This window comes from Helianthus annuus, chromosome 15 (genome assembly GCF_002127325.2).
Source record: "Helianthus annuus cultivar XRQ/B chromosome 15, HanXRQr2.0-SUNRISE, whole genome shotgun sequence".
Taxonomy (NCBI): domain Eukaryota; kingdom Viridiplantae; phylum Streptophyta; class Magnoliopsida; order Asterales; family Asteraceae; genus Helianthus; species Helianthus annuus.
The window spans coordinates 118,185,227-118,206,111 of NC_035447.2; the positions used below are offsets into that span (position 1 = coordinate 118,185,227).

Here is a 20,885-nt window from a genome sequence, read left to right on the forward strand (position 1 = left end):
TCATGAATGCACCATCCAAACCAAGTAAATCCCCACCTAATGCTTTAAACACCTGCTTTAAACCCCCTAAACAAACATATATCCTGCTAAACTATCTAGTCAGATCCCTTGGATGACCAGGTTCTAGATCTATCTTAACAGTGGTACTAGGATTTTTACTTTGCAACTCAAGGACATAGTCCCTCAACAGACCATACTGTGATGAGTAATCACCTTTCACCATCTTCCTTGCTTTTGTTTTAGCCTTGCAAGCCTTCATCATGGATACACCAACAGCATACTTTCTTTGAAATTGTTCTTGAACAGCTTTGACAGGAATATCTGGATTTTCTTCAATTTGTTCAACCATCTGTTGAGAGAGAAAGGTTGAAGCACAAGCATGTATTTTTCTGGTACAAACACATTTATGTTCTTCAAGAAGAGTCTTGACCATCCAACTTTCTTCACCTTTAACTTTTGAGATAAGTAAGGCCCATGGACATGGGTATTGTGCAAAATCTTTTTTGTTGCCTCTTCCACCAACATGTACATTGGATCCTTCACCAGCAGCCCCTTTACCTTTGCCTTTATTCACAGGAGGCCCAGTTCTTTTAAACTTTGGCATTTTTCCCCTTGACTTTTACCCTTATTCATAGCAAGCCCTTTACCTTTGTCTTTGTCCATAGCAGGCCCTTTGCCTTTGTCCACAGCAGGCCCTTTGCCTTTGTCCACAGTAGACCCTTTGCCCTTTGCTTGACTTTCAATATGAACTCCATTATCATCTACATCAAATTCAGGTAACCTACCATGATACACTGCCGTCACCCTTGTGCTATCATCCTTAACAATAACAATGTGCCTTCTTGTCTCAACTGAATGAACCTTTATGACCTTCTTTGCCTCTTCCTTAGTTCCAAACACTTGTCCCAAATAAAAGTTCACTTTCTCATTTCTCCTTCTTTGTTGATGTATGTGTCTCTTCCTAGTGCTTGTTTGATTGTCATCAGACTCTGACGCACTTGGGAATGCTTCATTGTCTAAGATTTCATCTTCTATATCTTCATCTTGATGAATAACAGTGTCATTTACTTCCATGTCAACATTCATAGTGTAGTCCCTCATATCTACATCATGACCTGGCATGCAATTGTTTTCATCAACTACAAAGTCACTGTCACTATCATCCTCTTCAGTGCTTGTTTCATTTTCAGGACCCTCTTCATTTAAAACATTCCCCTCAATGTCAACTGGTGCATTATTATACAAGAACATGTCCACATGTTCTTCCTGCACAGTCACACCTTCCTGCACAGCCCCACTTTCCTGCATATGTTCTTCCTGCACAGTCACACCTTCCTTCACAGTCACACCTTCCTGCACAATCACACTTTCCTGATCATTCACTTCCTGCAAAGTCACACCTTCCTGCACAGCCCCACTTTCTTGCACATGTTCTTCCTGCACAGTCACACCTTCCTGTACAACCCCACTTTCCTGTCCAATGTTATCAACATCTAAATGCAACCTTCTTGTTACAGTTAGTTTTGAAGGCACTATTGCAAAAGGGCCAGGCTCATCAATTTCTTCAATTATAATGCCCTTTTGTGGCTTCATAGGTGACTAAAAGAAGTCCTTAATAATGTCTAAACCATGTAACGTAAACACATTGATAATCTTATGAAATTCTACATACATAGACAAGTTCAAAATATCATAGTCACTACTTAAATCTTCAATACCAATACCAATATCTAAATCCTTTTCAGGGTTTTGGAAATAATAGTATATATGGTCAGTAACAGAATAACCCAACTCATCCATCATATCTGAAATCTCGTGAATGGAAAACATATCAACGTTGATCATGTCAACAAAATTAACCTTACCACCTTCGTATACACGACCAGGACTCTTGGTTAACCTACCACCATGATGTAACCTAATACTGAATAGATGAGGCATACCAACTGCAAATTTCAAATTTTTACTAGTTAGAAACATACACGTTACAGTAGATTGTCTTGAATCATTAAAAAGATCAGAATTTAGGCTAAACTTACCATACATCTGAAGAACTTCATCTCCATCCATGGTCTCTCGTATAAACCATGTTGGTGGTACTGGTTCTTGATTCGTCGTCATGACCGTACAAGCAAGATTTCTTGCTGAAGAAGATGATCGAGCAGAGTAGATGGATTTGGGGATGTTATGCAAATTCGAAGACCTAGGGGAGAAGATAAGGATGGAACTGATAAATGAGGGATTTGGGGGAGAATTGGGGCTTTTAAATGGTGAGTAGTTGAGAGTTTGAATGGACATAAATGCCCTCACGTGCTGTGCACGTGATGTAACTTAACCTGATCTTTTAATTGGGTTTGGGGTAAAGGACGAAAGATGTAATAGGTTTTCAAAAAAAAGGACTGTGGCTGTAATTATTAAAGGTAAAGGTTATCCATTGCAACTAGGTACAAATATAAAGGACGAAAAGTATAATTTTTCCTAAAAAAAATATGGGGCTGATAATTGTAGTTACCGAAACATGAGGCGGTTTTAACAAAAAAAAAAAAAAAAAAAAAAAAAAAAAAATACACACATAAAATCCCCCTCCCTGTTTTCCCCCAAAAAAAAATCAGTTTCACTTTGGAGTTTGGCCCTCCGACACTTCCTCTACTCTCACAGGTTCATTTTCACTCTATTTCTTCATTTCATATCAAATCTTCCTTTGATCTTTAACTAGTCAATTCTCTCAAAACTACCCAAATGTAATGCTTTTTTATATAATTATTTATGTGCTTTCTGTCTATTGAGTTGTTGTGCTAAATGATTTTTTCGCATGTATGATTCAATGTTTTTCTTTTCTGCAATTATTGCCCTAATGTTACGATATTTGATACAGACTGTATGAATTCCAGTTGAAGTTATTTAAATTTGAATTTTAATGTCTTCAACCTTAGATAATCTCAGTTCTTGTGTGACATAATTTATTTGAAGTATGATAAAATTCTAACCTACTTAAGTTAGGGTTTGAAGATATTTGAAGGTAGTTGAATCAGCATAAAGAAGCATTGTTGGATCACAAGGTTTATTATGGTGGATGGAGGCGCAGCGTTGGGTCCGCCTGCACTGAAGCAGGTGAAACTGGAGAAAGAGAGTGAGCTCAGGATTGAAGTTAGTTTTAACACTTCTCTGCGCCTCAGGCTACTTAGCGGGAATGCGGAGATATTTGGCACTGAGATGCCTCCCAAAAATTGGCTCGTCTTCCCTCCAAACATGAAATTTGCTGTAAACAGATGCATACTTACTTTTCAATCTTCGTTATTAACTGTATTGTTATATTCTATGTTATAATATTAGTGACTTTCTGTAACATTATTTAGCTGTTTGGTTGATGAGTTTGGACCTTTGGGTAGAAATAGGTAGGCCTGTAAACGAAACGAACCGAACGTTCATGAACTTGTTCGGCGGGAAGTTCGTTTATGTTCGTTTATTTAATAAACGAACAAACACGAACCAAAAAATTTGTTCGTTTAATTAAATGAACGAACATGAACACACCTTGTGTTCGTTCATTTATGTTCGTTTATGAATGTTTGTTTAAATTTTAGTAAATACATAAATAGTTAGATTTATATAAATATTAGGTTTTCTAACTACTTATATCAATATGAGTATATGACTAATTAGTATATTTATGAACTTTAATTTAGATATGTTTTTCGGATGAATTTTAATATATTAGACTTGTTTGTTCAATCATGTTAATTTATGTTTGTTTATGTTTATTCAAATATGTTTAGTTAATCGAGCCGGGGGTCTCATTGGAAGCAGCCTCTCTATTCCTAACGGGTAGAGGTAAGGCTGTCTACATCTTACCCTCCTCAGACCATGGTTGTAAAAGTCCCGACTAGGCTCCGAGTACTCCCCGAGTACTCGCTACAAGGTAGGTTGCCGAGGCACGAGTACTCTTCTCCCAGGCCAATTACTCCCCGAGTACTCCCGAATACTCCCGAGTACCTCCCGAGTACTCCCGAATCCGACTAGGGAGCGCCTAGCGACTTTTGCAACCATGCCTCAGACCCTACCTTAGCTGTGCTATTGGTGGGATTTACTGAGTATGATGATGATGATGAAATATGTTTAGTTAATTTTTTTTTGTTTATGTTCGTTTGCGTTTGTTAATGTTCGTGAACTGTTCGTTTAGGCTTTAAACGAACGAACATGAACGTGCCTGATTTCTTAATGAACGAACACAAACAAAAAAAATGTGTTCGATTATATGTTCGTGTTCGTTCGGTTCGTTTACAGGCCTAGAAATAGGCATTTCTTTGTTAGGAGAACTGGTGTTTAGTTTCAGCTGCGTATTGGTACATGATTATGCAAGGGCAAGGCAATACAAATAAACTTGCACAAAAATTTAAAAAACACAAGAATTCACATGGTTCACTCAATATATGCGATTGAGTTATGATCATATAACTAGAGAGATATTACTAATATCGATTTCGGTACACGTTTACAACTACATAGTACAAACGGTTAGTATTTATAGAGACTCACTAGATTAGGGTAAGCCTACTTGATCACCAAGGTGTGCCTTCAACTGATTTGCTAAACCGGAGCCTAAAACTTCATACATACTTCATAGTATATAATAATATGTTATATGGTTCCTCCTTTTTCTTTGATCGTTTTAAGACTTTGTACCTTGCAGCTTTTTTATCTGACCTCCTTCCATGAAAAGATTTTGAGTTAATTTTACTGGAATTTCAGATATTTACATGGTATGGAGCCACAATTGAAATGCAAGATAACACTAAAACTGATTACGTAGCAGATGAGGTAGGATGCCTATTTGAAAAAGAAAAAGAGCCATCTTTGTAACTTTACTTACAATGGCATTATTTATTTTTTTTTTTTCAATTTTATATAGACGTCAATGATCAGTTATGCAAATGTGCATGCTGTACTTGAAGAACGCAGAAATCGTGCAAAAGCCTCTGCTAGTGATTCTCATGCTTCCCAGGTTATTGTCTTCTTCACAACTGTTATCTGACATTTATATAACAGAATATTAATACTATATTGTGTTCAGGGTCCCAGGGTGATCGTAGTTGGGCCAACAGACTCTGGGAAAAGCACCTTGTCAAAAACGCTTCTTAGTTGGGCCGCCAAACAAGGATGGAAACCTACGTTTGTGGATTTGGACATTGGCCAAGGATCTATAACCCTACCCGGGTGTATTGCGGCTACCCCAATCGAAATGCCGATCGATCCAGTCGAAGGGATCCACCCCGATATGCCTCTCGTTTACTTTTTTGGACATAACACTCCCACGTATGAAACAATCTTTTGCTCATTCTGTTTGTTGACAACAAATACACTTTCATTTAATTTAGAGTAAAATGCCATTTCGTCCCTCAGTCTTGGATTGGCCAGTTTTGCGACTTTCTTCCAAAGGTTTGTTTTTCTGCATCTGGATCCAAAAGGTTTAAAATCTTGCCATTTTCATCCGGCTCGTTAACTCCGTTCATTTTTTTTTGTTAAGTCAGGGGTATTTCTGTCTTTTTGTTAACTTAAACGGCTATTCGGTCTTTTTCAGGAGTATTCGGTCTTTTTACACAAAGTAAAAAAGATCAAATTGCCTTTTAAGTTAACAAAAAAGGCGAAAATACCCCTGACTTAACAGATAAAAATGGATGGAGTTAACAAGCCGGATTTAAATGGCAAGATTTCAAACCTTTTGAATCCAGATGCGGAAAAACATACCTTTGGACGAATATCACAAAACTGGTTAAACCTCAGAGGGACGATAATAGCATTTTACTTTTTATTTTATTAAGGAAGTGTTTGGTTTAGGAGTATGGGGCTCATTCCCAAGAAACTTGGAATCCTCCATACCCGTTGTCACTACACCATTTTACAAACCGATACCGATTCCTGATTGCAAAACAAACACAACGCTTCTAGTTTCTATGTTTTTGTTTCAACGAAGCTTACTCTTGTCTTTGTAGTGTTAATGCAGGTCTTTATAGGGTACTTGTAAAGGAGCTTGCACAGATCCTCAAAAGGCAGTTTGCTGGTAATGCTGAATATAAGGCCGCAGGCATGGTCATCAACACCATGGGATTCATCGACGGTCTTGGTTATAATGTATGTGCTATGTAGATCCTTTTTCGGCGTACATTATTACTTGCATACATCAACTTACGTTGAATTGAATAATGTTTTCTCTTTGCAGCTTCTTTTGCATGCAATAGATACGTTCCAAGCTAATGTTGTTCTTGTTTTGGGTCAGGTAAAAGCTTAAGTATTCCTTTTGTTAAGACATCATCAATGAAATAAGAAATGTTAAAAGTTGTATACTTATTGTAATGTTGGTTAGGAGAAACTTTACAGCATGTTAAAAGGTGTTCTAAAACGAAAGCCATACGTGGATGTGGTGAAACTTAAGAAATCAGGTGGTGTTGTGTCGAGGAATAAAAGGTTTCGAGCTAGCGCCAGGAGCCAAAGGATAAGGGTAAGTAGAAACTTAAGCTATATATATAGACGAGTGACTTTTGTAATATGTTTAGTTATCACTGAATGATCAAAGGTTACCGTAAATGCAGGAATATTTTTATGGTGTTTCAAATGACCTTTCCCCTCGTTCAACTATCGCAAATTTCAGTGATTTGGCTGTTTATAAGATTGGGGGTGGCCCACAGGCCTCGGCTTCAGCGCCGCCTATTGGTGTGCGGCGTGTGGCTGACCCCATGAGATTGGTTCCGGTCAAGATCAACAGGGATTTGCTGAATCTAGTTCTTGCTGTTTCATTTGCCAAAGAACAAGATCAGATTCTTTCAAGGTATTAGCGGTTCCCAAACCATCCTAAAGTTATAATTTTTTTTATATATAATTGCTATAAATTTCGGGTAGAGGTGGAAAAATGTGTAATGACGTATGATGTTTTATTTGTCGATATACATTTTGGGCAACTTTTGACATGTTTCTTTCTTAGATATGTTGTTATTTGACCCGTTCGGTCTGTTAGGGATTTAAAGAAGGTAAGCTAAATTGATTCATTTATAAGTAAATGGGTCAAAATCACCGCTTCAACGTTCAAAAAATTATTAATGTTTATTGAAAAATAGAGGGGAAACTTCAATCAGTTTATTAGTTGTTTTTTATTGCTGACAATCCGAACAGATAAATTAAGAAACTTGGCTTATAAGGAAACATGTTGACCAGCTTACAAGTCAACTCAACCTGACACAATTGAAAAATAGAGGGGAAACTTCAATCAGTTTATTAGTTATTTTTATTGCTTACGCCCCGGTTGAGGTGCGCGCATATAATGTATATATGTGTGGGCCCTCGGGGGGCAAAAGTGAAATTGCACTAATTTTAACGTTATTTTACTATTTTCGTGAAAATAATGTTAAGAGTGTTGGACGGTTAATCATGCATCTTGTGGTGGCGTTGATAGCCGAAAGACAAGGGGTTACATGCACTAATCGGCCTTTGTCCGATTGCTAAGTGTTATGTGTCTTATGTCCAAGGCTTGATGCAAAACTACTATCAAGCCGGGGGTCTCACTCGAAGCAGCCTCTCTGTTCCTACGAGGTAGAGGTAAGACTGTCTACATCTTACCCTCCTCAGATCCTACCTTAGCTTTGCTATTTGTGGGATTTACTGAGTATGATGATGATGATGAGTTATTTTTTATTGCTAACAAGCCGAACGGATAAACTAAGAAACTTGGCTAAAAAGGAAACATGTTGACCTGGTTACAAGTCAACTCATCTGACACAATTTGTTTTAACCATTTTGAAAATCTACTTGTAGTGAAAGAAATTCTCTCTCAAGGTGTTTAATGATTCTTTCTTTACTTCATCTGGATGCAGTAACATAGCTGGCTTTATTTGGATAATGGATATCGACATTCCAAGGTTTGAACTCTCTTGTGTCTCATAATCATTTTCACTGTATCGCCTTTCAGAAACCTGACACGCACTTCTGATTCATTACTTCAGGAAGAAAATCACATATCTTGCACCATCAGGTGGGGAACTTCCTAGTAAATTCTTATTAATGGGAAGCTTAACATGGATCGAAACCTAGAGTTCGTTGGATTCATAGGTATTAGAATTGGGTAAAATCATATAAACTATGATGTGCTTAATGCTTTTGGTCTTAAATTATGTATTACTGTTGGTTGCATCTTTTACTCTGTGTATTTGATGGTTTTAGGACCATGAATTGCTGTGTTTTCCGTGTTATCTATCCGGGAACACGGGCCTCTGGTCTAATGGCTGGCTCTGGGTGCAACTTAGCACTTATAAATGTCACTAATGACCAGGGACAGACCTGTATACGTAACACTTGTCATGTTAAGGGACCTAAATCACGCGGTTACAGCCATAATCATTCCATATTCGAGTTCAAATTATCGGCCTAAAATCAAGGAATTTGCCAAATTATGGGCACCCGAGAATAGTGGGCTTTGTACGGTTGCATACCCTGCACAGGGAATAGGCCGGCCTAAACATAATCTTTCAAATAAATAAAAACAAATATTAAATTGTATATTTTTTGGCTCATTCTATTCTCACCCCCCCTAATTCCTGATTACACCCCCCCTATCAAAAACATCACATCCATCAATCATTTGGTTTTTGTTTTTAGCCTGTTTTGTCTTTTTGTTGTCTTTTTTTTATTCATTTATTTAATTATTAGTTATTTAGTATTTGTTTGTATTTGTTTATTAATTAGTTATTATTATTATTATTATTATTATTATTATTATTTTTATGATATAGTATTTATTATTAGTTTTTATTGTTATAATTTATCAAATTATATTTATAGCTGTAACAAAAGCTATATAAAAATAAGTACTTTTTTACAAAATTATTATCATTTAATAATTTACATACCGAGGTTTAATCTATACTCCCCCCAAATGTAGCAGGTTGTGCTATCCAAGACTTATACATATTTTGACGTGATTCAAATATATTCTCCCAGCCAGCTGCATCATTTTCTCTCATTAATTTCCATAGGTTGTTTGTGCTGGCAATTGGATACTCTCCTTGCAATTCTACCATTATAAAATGGTTACCATTCACGTGTGCAATTGTAATTATTTTTTTTTTCTGCGAACTCGTGAGGGCCTCTCCAAAGCGAAAAACAAGTAGAACTGTTTCTTTTTTCTTGAGATAAAAAATGAACGATCACATTAAACTTGTTCGCAATCAAGAATCCTGCCTCTGGCATAATCATCCAGTGTTTTTCAGGTGCAAACCCCGATCCTGACCAAGCCAAGGACGTGAACACATCTTTGAATGAGCCTAAGAAAGCCTTAGTGTACTTATTTCTAAACTCGAGTAGCTCTTGAGTGTAATCCTGCTCTTGATAGTTCGTAAATGAACTATGCCTTGCAGGCTCTTGAGTGTAATCCTGCTCTTGATAGTTCGTAAATGAATTATGCCTTGCAGGTTCTTGAGTGTAATCCTGCTCTTTATAGTTCGTAAATGAACTATGCCTTGCAGGCTCTTGAGTGTAATCATGATCTTGGGAGTTCCCAAACGGACTGTGCCTTGGAGGCTTCTGAGAGTAGCTTCGTTGAAGGGGCGGTTTAGGAATTGCAGGGTTTGGTATTGTTTGTTGTTTGGATTTTGTAGTTGGTCGTCCACGAGTATTTTTTTAACATCAGGCTCTTCAACAAAAGGTATACTTGGATTGGTTAATGCTTTTAACTTTTGTAGTAAACATTTCTTTCCAGGCATGGATCGCTTATCGAAGGCTTGTTTAAAACTTTCCAACTCGACGTCACAAGTAATATCCTCACAATATAATGGTAACTCGAGTTTCCTCCAAAATTCATTGACCGAATCTAAAGGAATAGATTGACCTGCATTAAAACATAAGTTGTCAGCTTTTAAATATTACCAAGCACATCGACCGAATCTTAGTTTAATACACTGACCTGCTTTCTTATACTTTGAGATTTCACAAGCACATGGTAATCCATAACACTTACGAACTTGACAACGACAATGTGAACGCTTTAAATGACGCTCTGCTATTATTATATCAAGTGCTTCATGAGAAACAGAGCCATGTAATAGCTTCAACATTGGTAGGTTGTGTTTATGCATTAGAACAGTTCTACTTTTTTCGAAGCTATCTTTAACAATTGTATATTGCGAGTTCACTACTTCATCAATGTGACGAACAATCTTATCTAAGGTACAATTTGCTGAATTCAAGAATTTTTTTAGCTTGGCATGTTGGCTTTCAGCTCTGTTAGTTGTCAGATTTTCGAAATGTAAGCATTCGTTAGTCCATACGGACACAAACATTTCTTTATACTTGTTTAACCAAGTACTATTCAAGTAATCCAAAACATCTGCAAAGATAATAATGATGATAACGAGTGCATTCCACATTATATTGAAGATTTTCCAATCATGATCCGTGGTGAAAAATGATTTGCAGTTTCTAAATATACTTTGAGAAACGTGCCACCTACAAAGTAATCGGGTAGCATTCGGAAAAACTTTCTCGCATGCATTCATCAGAGCTAACTCCCTGTCCGTAACTATAACACGTGGTTGTTGCATGCTCCTCTCATCTAGAGTTGATTTTAAACAGTTTAATGCCCAAAGATATTTCTCCTCTGTTTCTTTACGCATAACTGCAAAAGCTATGGAGATTGTCTTGTTGGTAGAAGTTACACCAACAATTTCAAGAAAAGGCAATTTATACTTGTTCGTATTGTATGTGACATCCATAAGCAACACATGTGGAAAATCAAGGAAGTACTTGTATGAGATTTTAGGAACAAAGAATAAGTCTTCCAACATGTTTGAAACTCTATTGGTAGAAATTTCAAAAAACCCTTTATCATTTAAATGAGACATTAGCACCTCCATCAAAGATTTCCCTTTATGATCCGTTGCTCGAATTTTATCACGTGCGTTATATATGTTTTTAATTGTAGAGACATTATTTTCATCACGCTCCTTGATAACACCTAAAATATCTTTTGGGAACACACCCTTCCCCGTCAACTCTGCCACCAATTGGTGTTCATTAGGTGTCAATCGTTTGAGGATTGGGTGTCCCTCCATATATTCTCCGGGTGGATGATTATGCTCACCAGGTTTTACTTTTAACGTCCAAGAACCATTCTTTTTTGAAAATTTCGCTACCATTTCAAACGGGCAATTTATCTTTCTAGTGCCGGTCTCTCTACTTGAATCTTTATCTGATTTATACACACCACCACGATCACACATAAGTACAACTTTAGACACGTAGCCATTTTTAGCTTTCGATCTTTTAGTCACAATAGCGTAACCAAGACTACGTCCGGTGTTTCTAACCCATTCCATCAACTCTTCACGAGACTTGAACACCTAAAAGTGAACTAATATTAGTTACAAAATTTAGGTGAACAAGCTTGAGTAGTTACAAAATATATATTATCCAAACAAACCCATTTAAACTAAAACAAGACCCTTAACCTAGCTAGATTATATAACTAAGTTGAAACTTGAAACATGGGAATTAAAAACTATACCTGATCTGTTGAAAATCCAGACATCTCTTTAACTTTTCTGAATGCTATGATGAAACATAAATAGATCACTCTTTGAACAAGTAAATTTATGCAGCTCTTTGAATAGCTTTCTCAAGTATATGAAGCGAATGCACTGAAGTTCCCAATTTTGGAGGAAACTGGTGATATTTTGGAGGAAATATCAACTATTTAATATCACCACATAGAACTTGCAGCAATAATAGCACGGCTCATATGAGCTTTTTGTGTTCATTATTATATCACCATGAGATAGTAAATAAAATAAAAAATATGGAAATTATTTGGATGTATGACCAGTTTGTGTTTTTTATTTGTCTTTTTGTGTTCACTAAAAAAAATATTTTTGTTATTATTATTATTATTTACTATTAGCATGGCTCATTATTATTGTCTTTTTTATATTTTTGTGTCCATATGGGCTCAGATCTATTGTGATAAAGTTTGAAGCTTTTTTTTCTGTTTTTATTTGTTCAAAGACCAATAGTAAATAATAATAATAATAATAATAATAATAATAACAAAAATATAAAAAAGACAATAAAATAAAATAAAAAAGACAACAAAAAGACAAAAAAAGACTAAAAACAAAAACCAAATGATTGATGGATATGATGTTTTTATAGGGGGGGTGTAATCAGGAATTAGGGGGGGTGTGTATAGTATCACCCTATTTTTTTTAACGGCTATTAAGTTATTAAATAGCTCGGTGAATAATACCATAAATAAAAATACAAATGATTGATAACCGTTATTAAAATATGGGGAATTGGCATGTAAGGCTATAGGGTGTGGGGGTCATGGTTGGGACATGATTTGCTACCTAGGAACATGAATGAAAGGTTACACCACCCCCTTAATTGATCCACCATGGTTTGCATGGATTAAAACATGGCAATCATGACCCTCCTTTTCATTTTTCAACAAATCATTTCCTTTTTTTCTTTATACAAAGATAAATAAGAGGCTAGTGGTTTGGGCCATTACCACACTCTTAGGGTAGTGATTTTGGATGATAGATTAGAGATGAGTTACATGGCACTAAGAGCATTCACATCCAATCCATCAAATTATACATACATTCCACTAAAAAAACAACTCCTATATCAATATATTTTCACTAAAAACAAATACTTTTTCTCTCTCCTTTTCAATTAAATAATATTATCATTACATTTTTCTCTCTCCTTCACTCACAACCACTTTCAATATATATTAAAAAAATTTATGGTGGGTGAACAGTGTCCCCTCAAATATACAGATGAACAGTAACATTTTCTCTCTCCTCCACTCACAACCACTTTTTATACCCTTTATAATATAAAAACTCCCCCTCACATATTTTGATGGATAGAATGTGAATGCTCTAACATGGAGGGTCATGACCACACCCTATAGCCAATAATCCCACCTAGACCTTATTAGTCATTAATAATCCCACTTCTTAATATTCCCCCCACCAGTCCCACCTTTCACCTATTTTTCCTACAATGGTCCCCCGTTAAAATAACTTAACAGAGTTAAGTTTTTTTCCAAATTACAAACAGATTTTTTAGGGCTTTTGATCAGAACGATGATACGAGTCAATTGATGTAAAACTTATTTCGAAATGGTGCTCCAAGTGACTTGTTTTTGGTTAATTGGAAATTTAAACACCCAAATTGAAGCTCCATTTTCATCGTTTGGAGCACCGTTTCGAGGAAAGTTTTACATCAACGGACTCGTATCGTTGTTCTAATCAAAAGCCCTAAAACATTTGTTGGTAATTTGGAAAAAAGCTTAACTCCGTTAAGTTTTTTTTAACAAGAGACCATTGTAGGAAAAATAGATGAAAGGTGGGACTGGTGGGGGGAATATTCTGAGATGGGATTATTAATGGCCAATAAGGTCTAGGTGGGATTATTACAGGCCAATTTCCCTTAAAATATTAAAACAATCAAAGTTTTAACCAACATATAACATAGAGTAAATTACACTTTGTGTCCTTTATCTATTATCGAAATTAAGAAACGTGCCCTTTAAAAGATTTAATTTCAGTTTATGTTCAAAATTACTATGTTATGTAACCGTTTATATCCTTTTAAGCAAACTGCGTTATCAATATCAGTTATCCTCTATTTAACCAAGGGTAAATTGGTCCATTTACATGCCATTGGCTAAAAAAATTTGGTCCCTTTACATGCCATTGACTACAAAAAATGTTTATAACACATTTTGACCAAAATCTCATCCTTTGTCTTTCTAAAACACTCCTCTCTCTCTCTCTCTCTCTATAGAGACTCTCTCACACACACTCCCCTATCTCTTTCGTTCTCTCTCTCTCCTAAGGGTGTTCAAAATACTCGTGGCTCGAAAAAGCTCGAAGAAAGCTTGGCTCGGTTGTTAACGAGCCAGCTCGGCTCGTTTGTAAACGAGCCGAGCTCGAGCTTGGTCTGGCTCGGCTCGTAAGCTCGTGAGCTGGCTCGATAAGGTTTAAATCCTTATTTTTTTGTCCCACATTGCTTAGAAAACAAAAACTAAAGGAGTATTTCTCCTATAAAAGAAGGTAAAGACAATGTATAAAGTGAATTAACTATTTATACTTGCACATTTAGCCATATGGTTAAATAAAATGACAAGTATGTCCCTTAGTCTATGAAGAAATTCATTTTTAAGGGCTTTTTAAGCAGTAAATTTTGCGGTTTTTGTTAGTTCGAGCTAGATCGAGCCGAGCCGAGCTAGCTCGAATTTTACTCGAGTCGAGCTCGAGCCTCAAATCTCAGCTCGATTTGAACTTCGAGCTCGAGCCGAGCCAACTCGAATCGAGTTCGAGCCGAGCTCGAGATGGGTCTAGCTCGGCTCGACTCGGCTCGTTACAGCCCTACTCTCTCCGCCACTACCTGCCTCTACTAACAACCCACCACTATCGTTCATCACCTCCCCACCCCGCCACACCTGTTTTGTAAATGGGTTCTGAAATCACCAAATTAAAAATTGGGGCACTTAGACCATAAAGCACTTTCTATATCCGTTACACCTATTCACCAATTCACTACAGAAGTTTCAACGCAAAATCATCTTTATTTTGTAAACAATATTCTCAACATACCATAAACAGATCTGAATGAAAACCCATCAAATATTTAGCTTTTTTGATTTTGTACCCTAATGGCCCATTTCCTCTATCATTAGATCTATCAAATTGAGATAAAAACGGTTGGGTTTCCCCGGACCCTGATTTTTTTTTGACAAAATTAGCTCTTTTTCGTTCAATTTGATGCGATTTGCATGTACCCGAAAGTTGCAGAAGACGATGGTGCTTTTAGCTTGGATTTACATGGGTGGGTGATGGTGACGGACCTGCTAATGCGAAAGTAACGGTGGTTGATGATGACCGGCGAGTTTAACTGTCGTGATGGTGGGTTGTTAGGCTTAGAAATGAAGAAGAAGACTAAAGAGAGAATTAGGTTCAAATCCAAGCTAATCTTCTCATTAACAACAACCAGTTATTAATACAGTTGATAACAACCTACTAACTAACTCTTACCAACTAAACCTCACACTATAGACATATTACACAAGTACCCTTCATACACTTTCAACTAATGACATAACAGTCCCTATCCAAATTGTTATCTAACAATACTCCCTCCTTTAATGATTCTTGACCTCAAGAATCAAGAATCCTAATCTATTCATCATTGTTGAATGTTCTTCAGCATGCCATTAGCACAACCCAAATCAAAGAATAACATCAATAGCAATCGAATTCCATCATGACCACCATTATTCTACGGTACCAGCCTTATAATCACAATGAGAAGCAATGTTCTTTTTTTCTTTCCATTTATGCCAGATGTACCCTCTTGCCTTCCTTTTCAAACAACAACCATCCAGACCTGCACCTTTCCAGAGAGCCGATACACCTTCATCTGGCACAATCCTACACAATACATTAAATGTGTTTGTGCAACTATGGCCTTGAGCAACAGGTAATGTCACCCCAGCCTGCATATGGATCATTGCTAGATCACCAGAACTTCCCACACAAACTTCAATCGCTCCAATCGTTATCCCACACAAAGCTTCCTTGTTTTTGTGTTTCTCCAATCTAAGAAAAAATTGATCAAATGATTTTTGAAGCTCATCTGCTGGCCTTGCAGGATTTTGCACCCCTAGATGGTACATCTTCTCAGCTTCATTAAACTTTTTCATTTTCTCATAATAAAGAGCATAAGCCTGGTAAAACAGTGACCTTTTATTCCCAATCAGAATCCAAATTCTCACATTAGAACCCACCAATAACCAAACATGGTCCATTTCCTTGAAAGTATTAACCATCACAATTTTGTGAGAATTAGCAGCCCTTGGCAAGAGACTTTTCTGTGCCATATCAGAACTACCTTTACTGATTATGCCAGGTTTCCATTCCACAAGGATTGAATAAGGCCATGTGTAAAACAATAACCCTTTATGAACATAATGAGCACTCCGACCCCTTGACCTTCGTTTAGACCAACAATTACGTCATTAATACCCTCATGAGCCACCATCCTGTGTTGCTTTGAAGAATCCGCAACAACTTAAAATTTATCTAAAATATTACCACTTGAAATATTCGAAACCGCGCGCTGCCCATGAGAATGAGTTGCTGTTGAAGGTCTTACAACCACATTACCATCATTACTTTGATGTCCGTCTTTAACGCCATTCGGAAAAGGCCCAAAATACCCTTGTACCATGTTAGATACACTTGTTCTGCTATTATTAGATTGATTATAACCAACATTTGGACTGCAACGAGGAACAATACCGGCCACTTCAATCTGTTGACCAGGAGCACTAGAACCAAAAACATTATTCTGATTAGAAGAAACTTTTTCAGCGCTAACGGAATCATTAGAGAAATTATCAGCTTGATCATGTAGATCATTACCCAGCTTATCGAACTGATCGCTTCCTATTTCTTTTGGAATTTCCAATACTTCAACATTAGTTGGTTCTTGAATCACATTTTCAATTATGACAGCAATGAAACTATCTATCATATCTGTATGACTTTCTCTAGTCATGAAATCAATTATACCTGGTTCCCATTCAAATGTATCAAACCTATGAAGCATCTTTACCCTGCCCCTAACTGAATTTGTCTTAATTCCTATGTTCTCTTGATCACAATGAAACATATGGACTGTTGTGCTGCTGTCCACACTAACCCCTTCAACTTCATTACTAATATCATCATTTGTAATTGCCCCCTTTGAAAAATCAGATCCTAACATCTCATTATCACCTCCTAAAATTTCACCCAACTTATTCAATTGATCAAAACTGAGAATAGAATCATTTACCTCAAAGTCCCTTTCATTGCAACTCATTTCATTTATAGTACGCTCCATTGATTCATGAATCTCACTAGGCATTTCATTAACTTCACATGGTTCTTGACTTAAAGAATTCATTTCCTGTTCATTTTTCTTCTGATTCACTAGCACCAAATGAGTCTTGACTAATGGTTTCTTGAATCTTAATTCCATCTTCAGATTCATCAGGTTGAATCTTAATTCCATCTTTATTATTTTCCGGCATTTCCTCAAACACCTTGGGTTCACAATTGGCTTGTATAAAAGATTGACCTTCTATCTTTTTTAATTCTTTATTGCGAAAGCAAATGTTAAGGAAATCATTTTGTACCTTTGCCTTTTTATAAGCCTCTTCAATCAAGGTTGCAGCAAATCTTGTAGCTGTTGACCTTGTATACTCATCCCAAGTTATATCACACATTTGCTTTCCACTTAATTTCATGAACCCTTGATGCCACTGCAATGCTATTCCTTCTAAATGGAATGCTGCATATCTCACCTTATATCTTTCTGGTGTATCATCAATCAAGAAAAAACGTTTACACTTGTACAACCATCCTTCCACATCATCCCCATTAAACTTGGGAAACTCCACTTTGGTCAACCTATTGTTGCACACTCTATCATTATCAACTCTTGGCATCATTGTTCCTTGTTATTCGATTCTTGCAAACGCAGCCTGCAACTATTTAAAGGCTGTCTTCAAACTCATTAGCCCTTCTTGAGTTTGTGAGGTGAACTCGTCCAGTCTACTAACATCTCTAGCAATACGGTCAACTTCTTGGTTTCTTGTTGTCATTGTTGGAAGATTTGAACAAAGATTGAAAGGATTGAATACCGAATAACAGTTGATAGTAATGGACTAGAATGATCACAAATTGATCAATCCAGAGAACGTAATGAAAAGAATTGATTCGAGAATTAAAGGAATTTGATGAAGTAATATGGAATGGAATGATCACAAATTGATCACCCCACAGAATTGGAAATGAAATGAATTGAATAGTGATGAAGAGATGATCGGAATGAACTGGAGAAGATGATCGGAACGAAGTGGTTGCCAGAATCTTGAGCTCCGAGAATCGGTAGCTCTGATACCAATTGTTAGGCTTAGAATTGAAGAGGAAGACTAAAGAGAGAATTAGGTTCAAATCCAAGCTAATCTTCTCATTAATAACAACCAGTTATTAATACAGTTGATAAAAACCTACTAACTAACTCTTACCAACTAAACCTCACACTATAGATATATTACACAAGTACCCCCCATACACTTTCAACTAATGACATAACAGTCCCTATCCAAATTGTTATATAACATGGGTGAGGGTGAGTATGGCGGATGAGGAGAAGGTTGCCGGTGTGGAGGTAGGTGAGGGTGAGTATGGCGGATGAGGAGATTTTGGGAGTGTAGAAATCTAAGTAGAATGAGAGGGAGATGTGGGTTGTTAGTGGGTGGGTAGAATCGGTGAATGGTGATTCCTGGTGGTTTTACAGGAGACGGGGTGATGGCTATGAAAGTGAACAATGACCATGGTGATGATTCCAGATTTTCAGGTGTTAATGGAGGTGGGTTTTATGGTAATATAATACTAAGAACTCTAATTGATTTTGGGGAAGAAGATAAATAGGATGGATCTTGGTCAAATAGGAGTTTTAGAGTCAAAGATGTGAATGGATGAAATTACCCTTGGTTAAATTGAGGTTAACTAAGGGGGTGGGGGTGGTCACTAGTGATAGAATTCTATCACTCACAAGCACCCAATCAAGTTCCGCCATGTCATCAACTATTTTTCCATCACTCACAACCTTTTTTGGTGGCAATGGTCATCACTCACCACCACACCCAACAATTTCCCCCCAACCAACAATTACCCTCATAAAAAAAAACCATCACGCCGTGAAGAAAATAACGAAATTGGGTTTTCGTTATTGTATCACGCGTTATTGTAATTGTCACACCCCAATCGATGGCGGAATCATTGGGGCGCGGCACTAGGCAAATCAGATTGCTCAAGAGAATCCATAACAACTATATTGCAACAGTATTTAATGCGTTCATTATCCCATACTAACAAACAATACATTCACATAAGTTATCAAGACTTCTTGTCCTCTCGAACAATACAAATCCGTTAACATAGAATTTAGGTGAGTTTCTAGACTTCCTAGCTTGATTCAATGTAGACTGCGACTAAACCTGCAACATACGTTAAAACAACGTCAATACAAAAGTATTCGCGAGTATACAAGTTTTGATAGATTAGCATAAATAGTTAAAAGTGCTGCGAATTACCAAATACATAAACGGGATACCTCAACATACATGTATACAAGACAGATACTACCAGCTAAGTCACTCGAGCTGCGATTGCGATTGCTATTCATCCTAACCCGACCCCGTCGGGCTCTATAGTACTATACTAGTTAAGGCGGGACCTCGCGTGCATAAGTCCTAACACATATGTAACTAGCATCACGTGTAAATATGCATAACAATATTCGCAAGTGATAAACAGTTTTACTGAATAATTCGTTTTTATAAATTCGATTTAATAGGAACGTATGTCACACCCAAAATGCGATAAAAAGGGGTTCGAGTATACTCACAGTCGGTGCTCAGCAAGTAAACACAACTTGGTTGGATTGAAGGGAGCGCGTCTGAGATTAGTCTGATTGCAGATTGATAGCGTAAGCGTTGCAATGTGCGTTAAACGGTGTGAAGTGTCAATGGATCGGACAGTACTCCGATCGGATGGCAATCCGATCGGGTGGCCGGTCGATCGGGTGGCAATCCGATCGGGCGGCTGTTCGATCGGGCGGTGATCCGATCGGCGAGACACTTTGGTTGGTAACAAGTTCACGGCAAACTGGTCACCCGGTCGGATGGCAATCCGATCAGGTGACAATCCATTAAAACTGATGTGCCATGAAGATTTGTAAAATGTCTAAGTGTTGAAGATCCAAACGTCACCCGATCGGGTGGTCGTTCGATCGGGTGGCAATCCGATCGAACAACGATCCGTTCGTCGTTCAGGTCTTTGAATTTGTTTAAGTCATGATCCCCAAGTGCAACCCGATCGGATTACAGGTCGATCGGGTGGCAATCTGATCGGATGGAAATCCGATCGGACGGTAACCCGTCCCGCAATCTGATCGTTTTACAACTTGGCTATTTGTTAAGTTTTTGCGACTTGATCGAGACGGTATGGCTACGAGCTAAACAATAGAACTCCACCAAGTCCTAGTCGCCGGATCGGGTGGGAATCACCCGGTCCGATCAGTAACAGTTCTCGACGGTAGTTCGTGTTCAACACGTTAAGCCGGTCGTCTCGTTGATAGGAACCAGTTCTCAAACCGACACTTCACTAGAGAATGAGTAGAAGGTCTGTACGAGCTCTGTTTCTATCAGTTTCAAGTAAACAGTTGAGAAAGTTTGAAGAAAAGCTTAGAAAACTTAGATTTAGGTGAGATTGGTGTTTATACACCATGGAATCTATCAGATCAAGGCTGTTCTTGATGAGATGAGGTCACACTTCATTGTTCCTGAGAACTCGATGATGACATCACCTTAGAACGGCTCAAATCCGAAGATATAATGGTGAAAAAGTGAGATTTGATGGTGAAAAAGATGAAGGAGTGCGTGTAGATCATAGAAGTACAAGATTTAAGGTAGAAACTTACAAGAATTGCGAGAAATCGAGCAAAAAGTGGCGAAGAGCGCCTGGTCGAGTAGGAGCTGTCACATCAGTGTGAATGATGTGACAGTGGGGGTATTTATTGGCAAGGGAGAAGAGAGGGCGGTGCAGTGGATCAGATCGGACGGCTGTCCGATCGAGTGACACCTCGATCGGGTGGCCATCCGATCGGGCGGCAATCCGATCGGATGGCCATCCGATCGAGCGGTCAGTCGATCGGTGGCATCAGGCGAGTTGTGTTTCGGCGTTTTGTTCGATTGTTAAGCGTTGCGATGGTTTGGT

The 20,885-nt window shown here is 37.6% G+C and overlaps 2 protein-coding genes across 4 annotated transcripts; one reads left to right on the forward strand and one right to left on the reverse strand.

Moving 5' to 3' along the window:
- The first annotated feature begins 2,570 nt into the window (after positions 1-2,570).
- On the forward strand, positions 2,571-8,337 carry LOC110893943 (protein CLP1 homolog). 3 transcript variants are annotated; one of them, XM_022141102.2, is made up of 11 exons: positions 2,571-2,658; positions 3,010-3,261; positions 4,750-4,818; positions 4,910-5,002; positions 5,072-5,313; positions 5,991-6,129; positions 6,218-6,274; positions 6,362-6,496; positions 6,588-6,823; positions 7,863-7,907; positions 7,992-8,225. In XM_022141102.2, exons 2-11 carry the CDS (start codon positions 3,067-3,069, stop codon positions 8,077-8,079), a joined length of 1,299 nt encoding a protein of 432 aa, XP_021996794.1. In that variant the 5' UTR covers positions 2,571-2,658; positions 3,010-3,066; the 3' UTR covers positions 8,080-8,225. The 3 variants fall into 3 exon arrangements, with proteins under 3 accessions (XP_021996794.1, XP_021996793.1, XP_021996795.1); XM_022141101.2 differs by having other exon boundaries at positions 2,575-2,658; positions 3,001-3,261; positions 7,992-8,337; XM_022141103.2 differs by lacking the exon at positions 2,571-2,658 and adding an exon at positions 2,726-2,741.
- A 563-nt stretch (positions 8,338-8,900) lies between these two features.
- Positions 8,901-11,882, reverse strand: LOC110892340 (PKS-NRPS hybrid synthetase CHGG_01239-like). The gene is made up of 4 exons (XM_022139508.2): positions 11,546-11,882; positions 9,947-11,381; positions 9,695-9,871; positions 8,901-9,058 (listed from the first exon to the last, which is right to left on the reverse strand). Exons 1-4 carry the CDS (start codon positions 11,567-11,569, stop codon positions 8,901-8,903), a joined length of 1,794 nt encoding a protein of 597 aa, XP_021995200.1. The 5' UTR covers positions 11,570-11,882.
- Positions 11,883-20,885: the final 9,003 nt, after the last annotated feature.

Excerpts from the sequence above, each read along its gene's own strand:
- LOC110893943 (XM_022141102.2), top strand. The coding sequence starts at position 3,067 with ATGGTGGATGGAGGCGCAGCGTTGGGTCCGCCTGCACTGAAGCAGGTG. Across the intron at positions 5,314-5,990 it reads TTTGGACATAACACTCCCAC|TGTTAATGCAGGTCTTTATA; the intron begins GTATGAAACAAT and ends TTGTCTTTGTAG. Across the intron at positions 6,130-6,217 it reads TCGACGGTCTTGGTTATAAT|CTTCTTTTGCATGCAATAGA; the intron begins GTATGTGCTATG and ends TTCTCTTTGCAG.
- LOC110892340 (XM_022139508.2), bottom strand. The coding sequence starts at position 11,569 with ATGTCTGGATTTTCAACAGATCAG. Across the intron at positions 11,382-11,545 it reads CTGGATTTTCAACAGATCAG|GTGTTCAAGTCTCGTGAAGA; the intron begins GTATAGTTTTTA and ends GTTCACTTTTAG. Across the intron at positions 9,872-9,946 it reads CTCAAAGTATAAGAAAGCAG|GTCAATCTATTCCTTTAGAT; the intron begins GTCAGTGTATTA and ends GTTTTAATGCAG.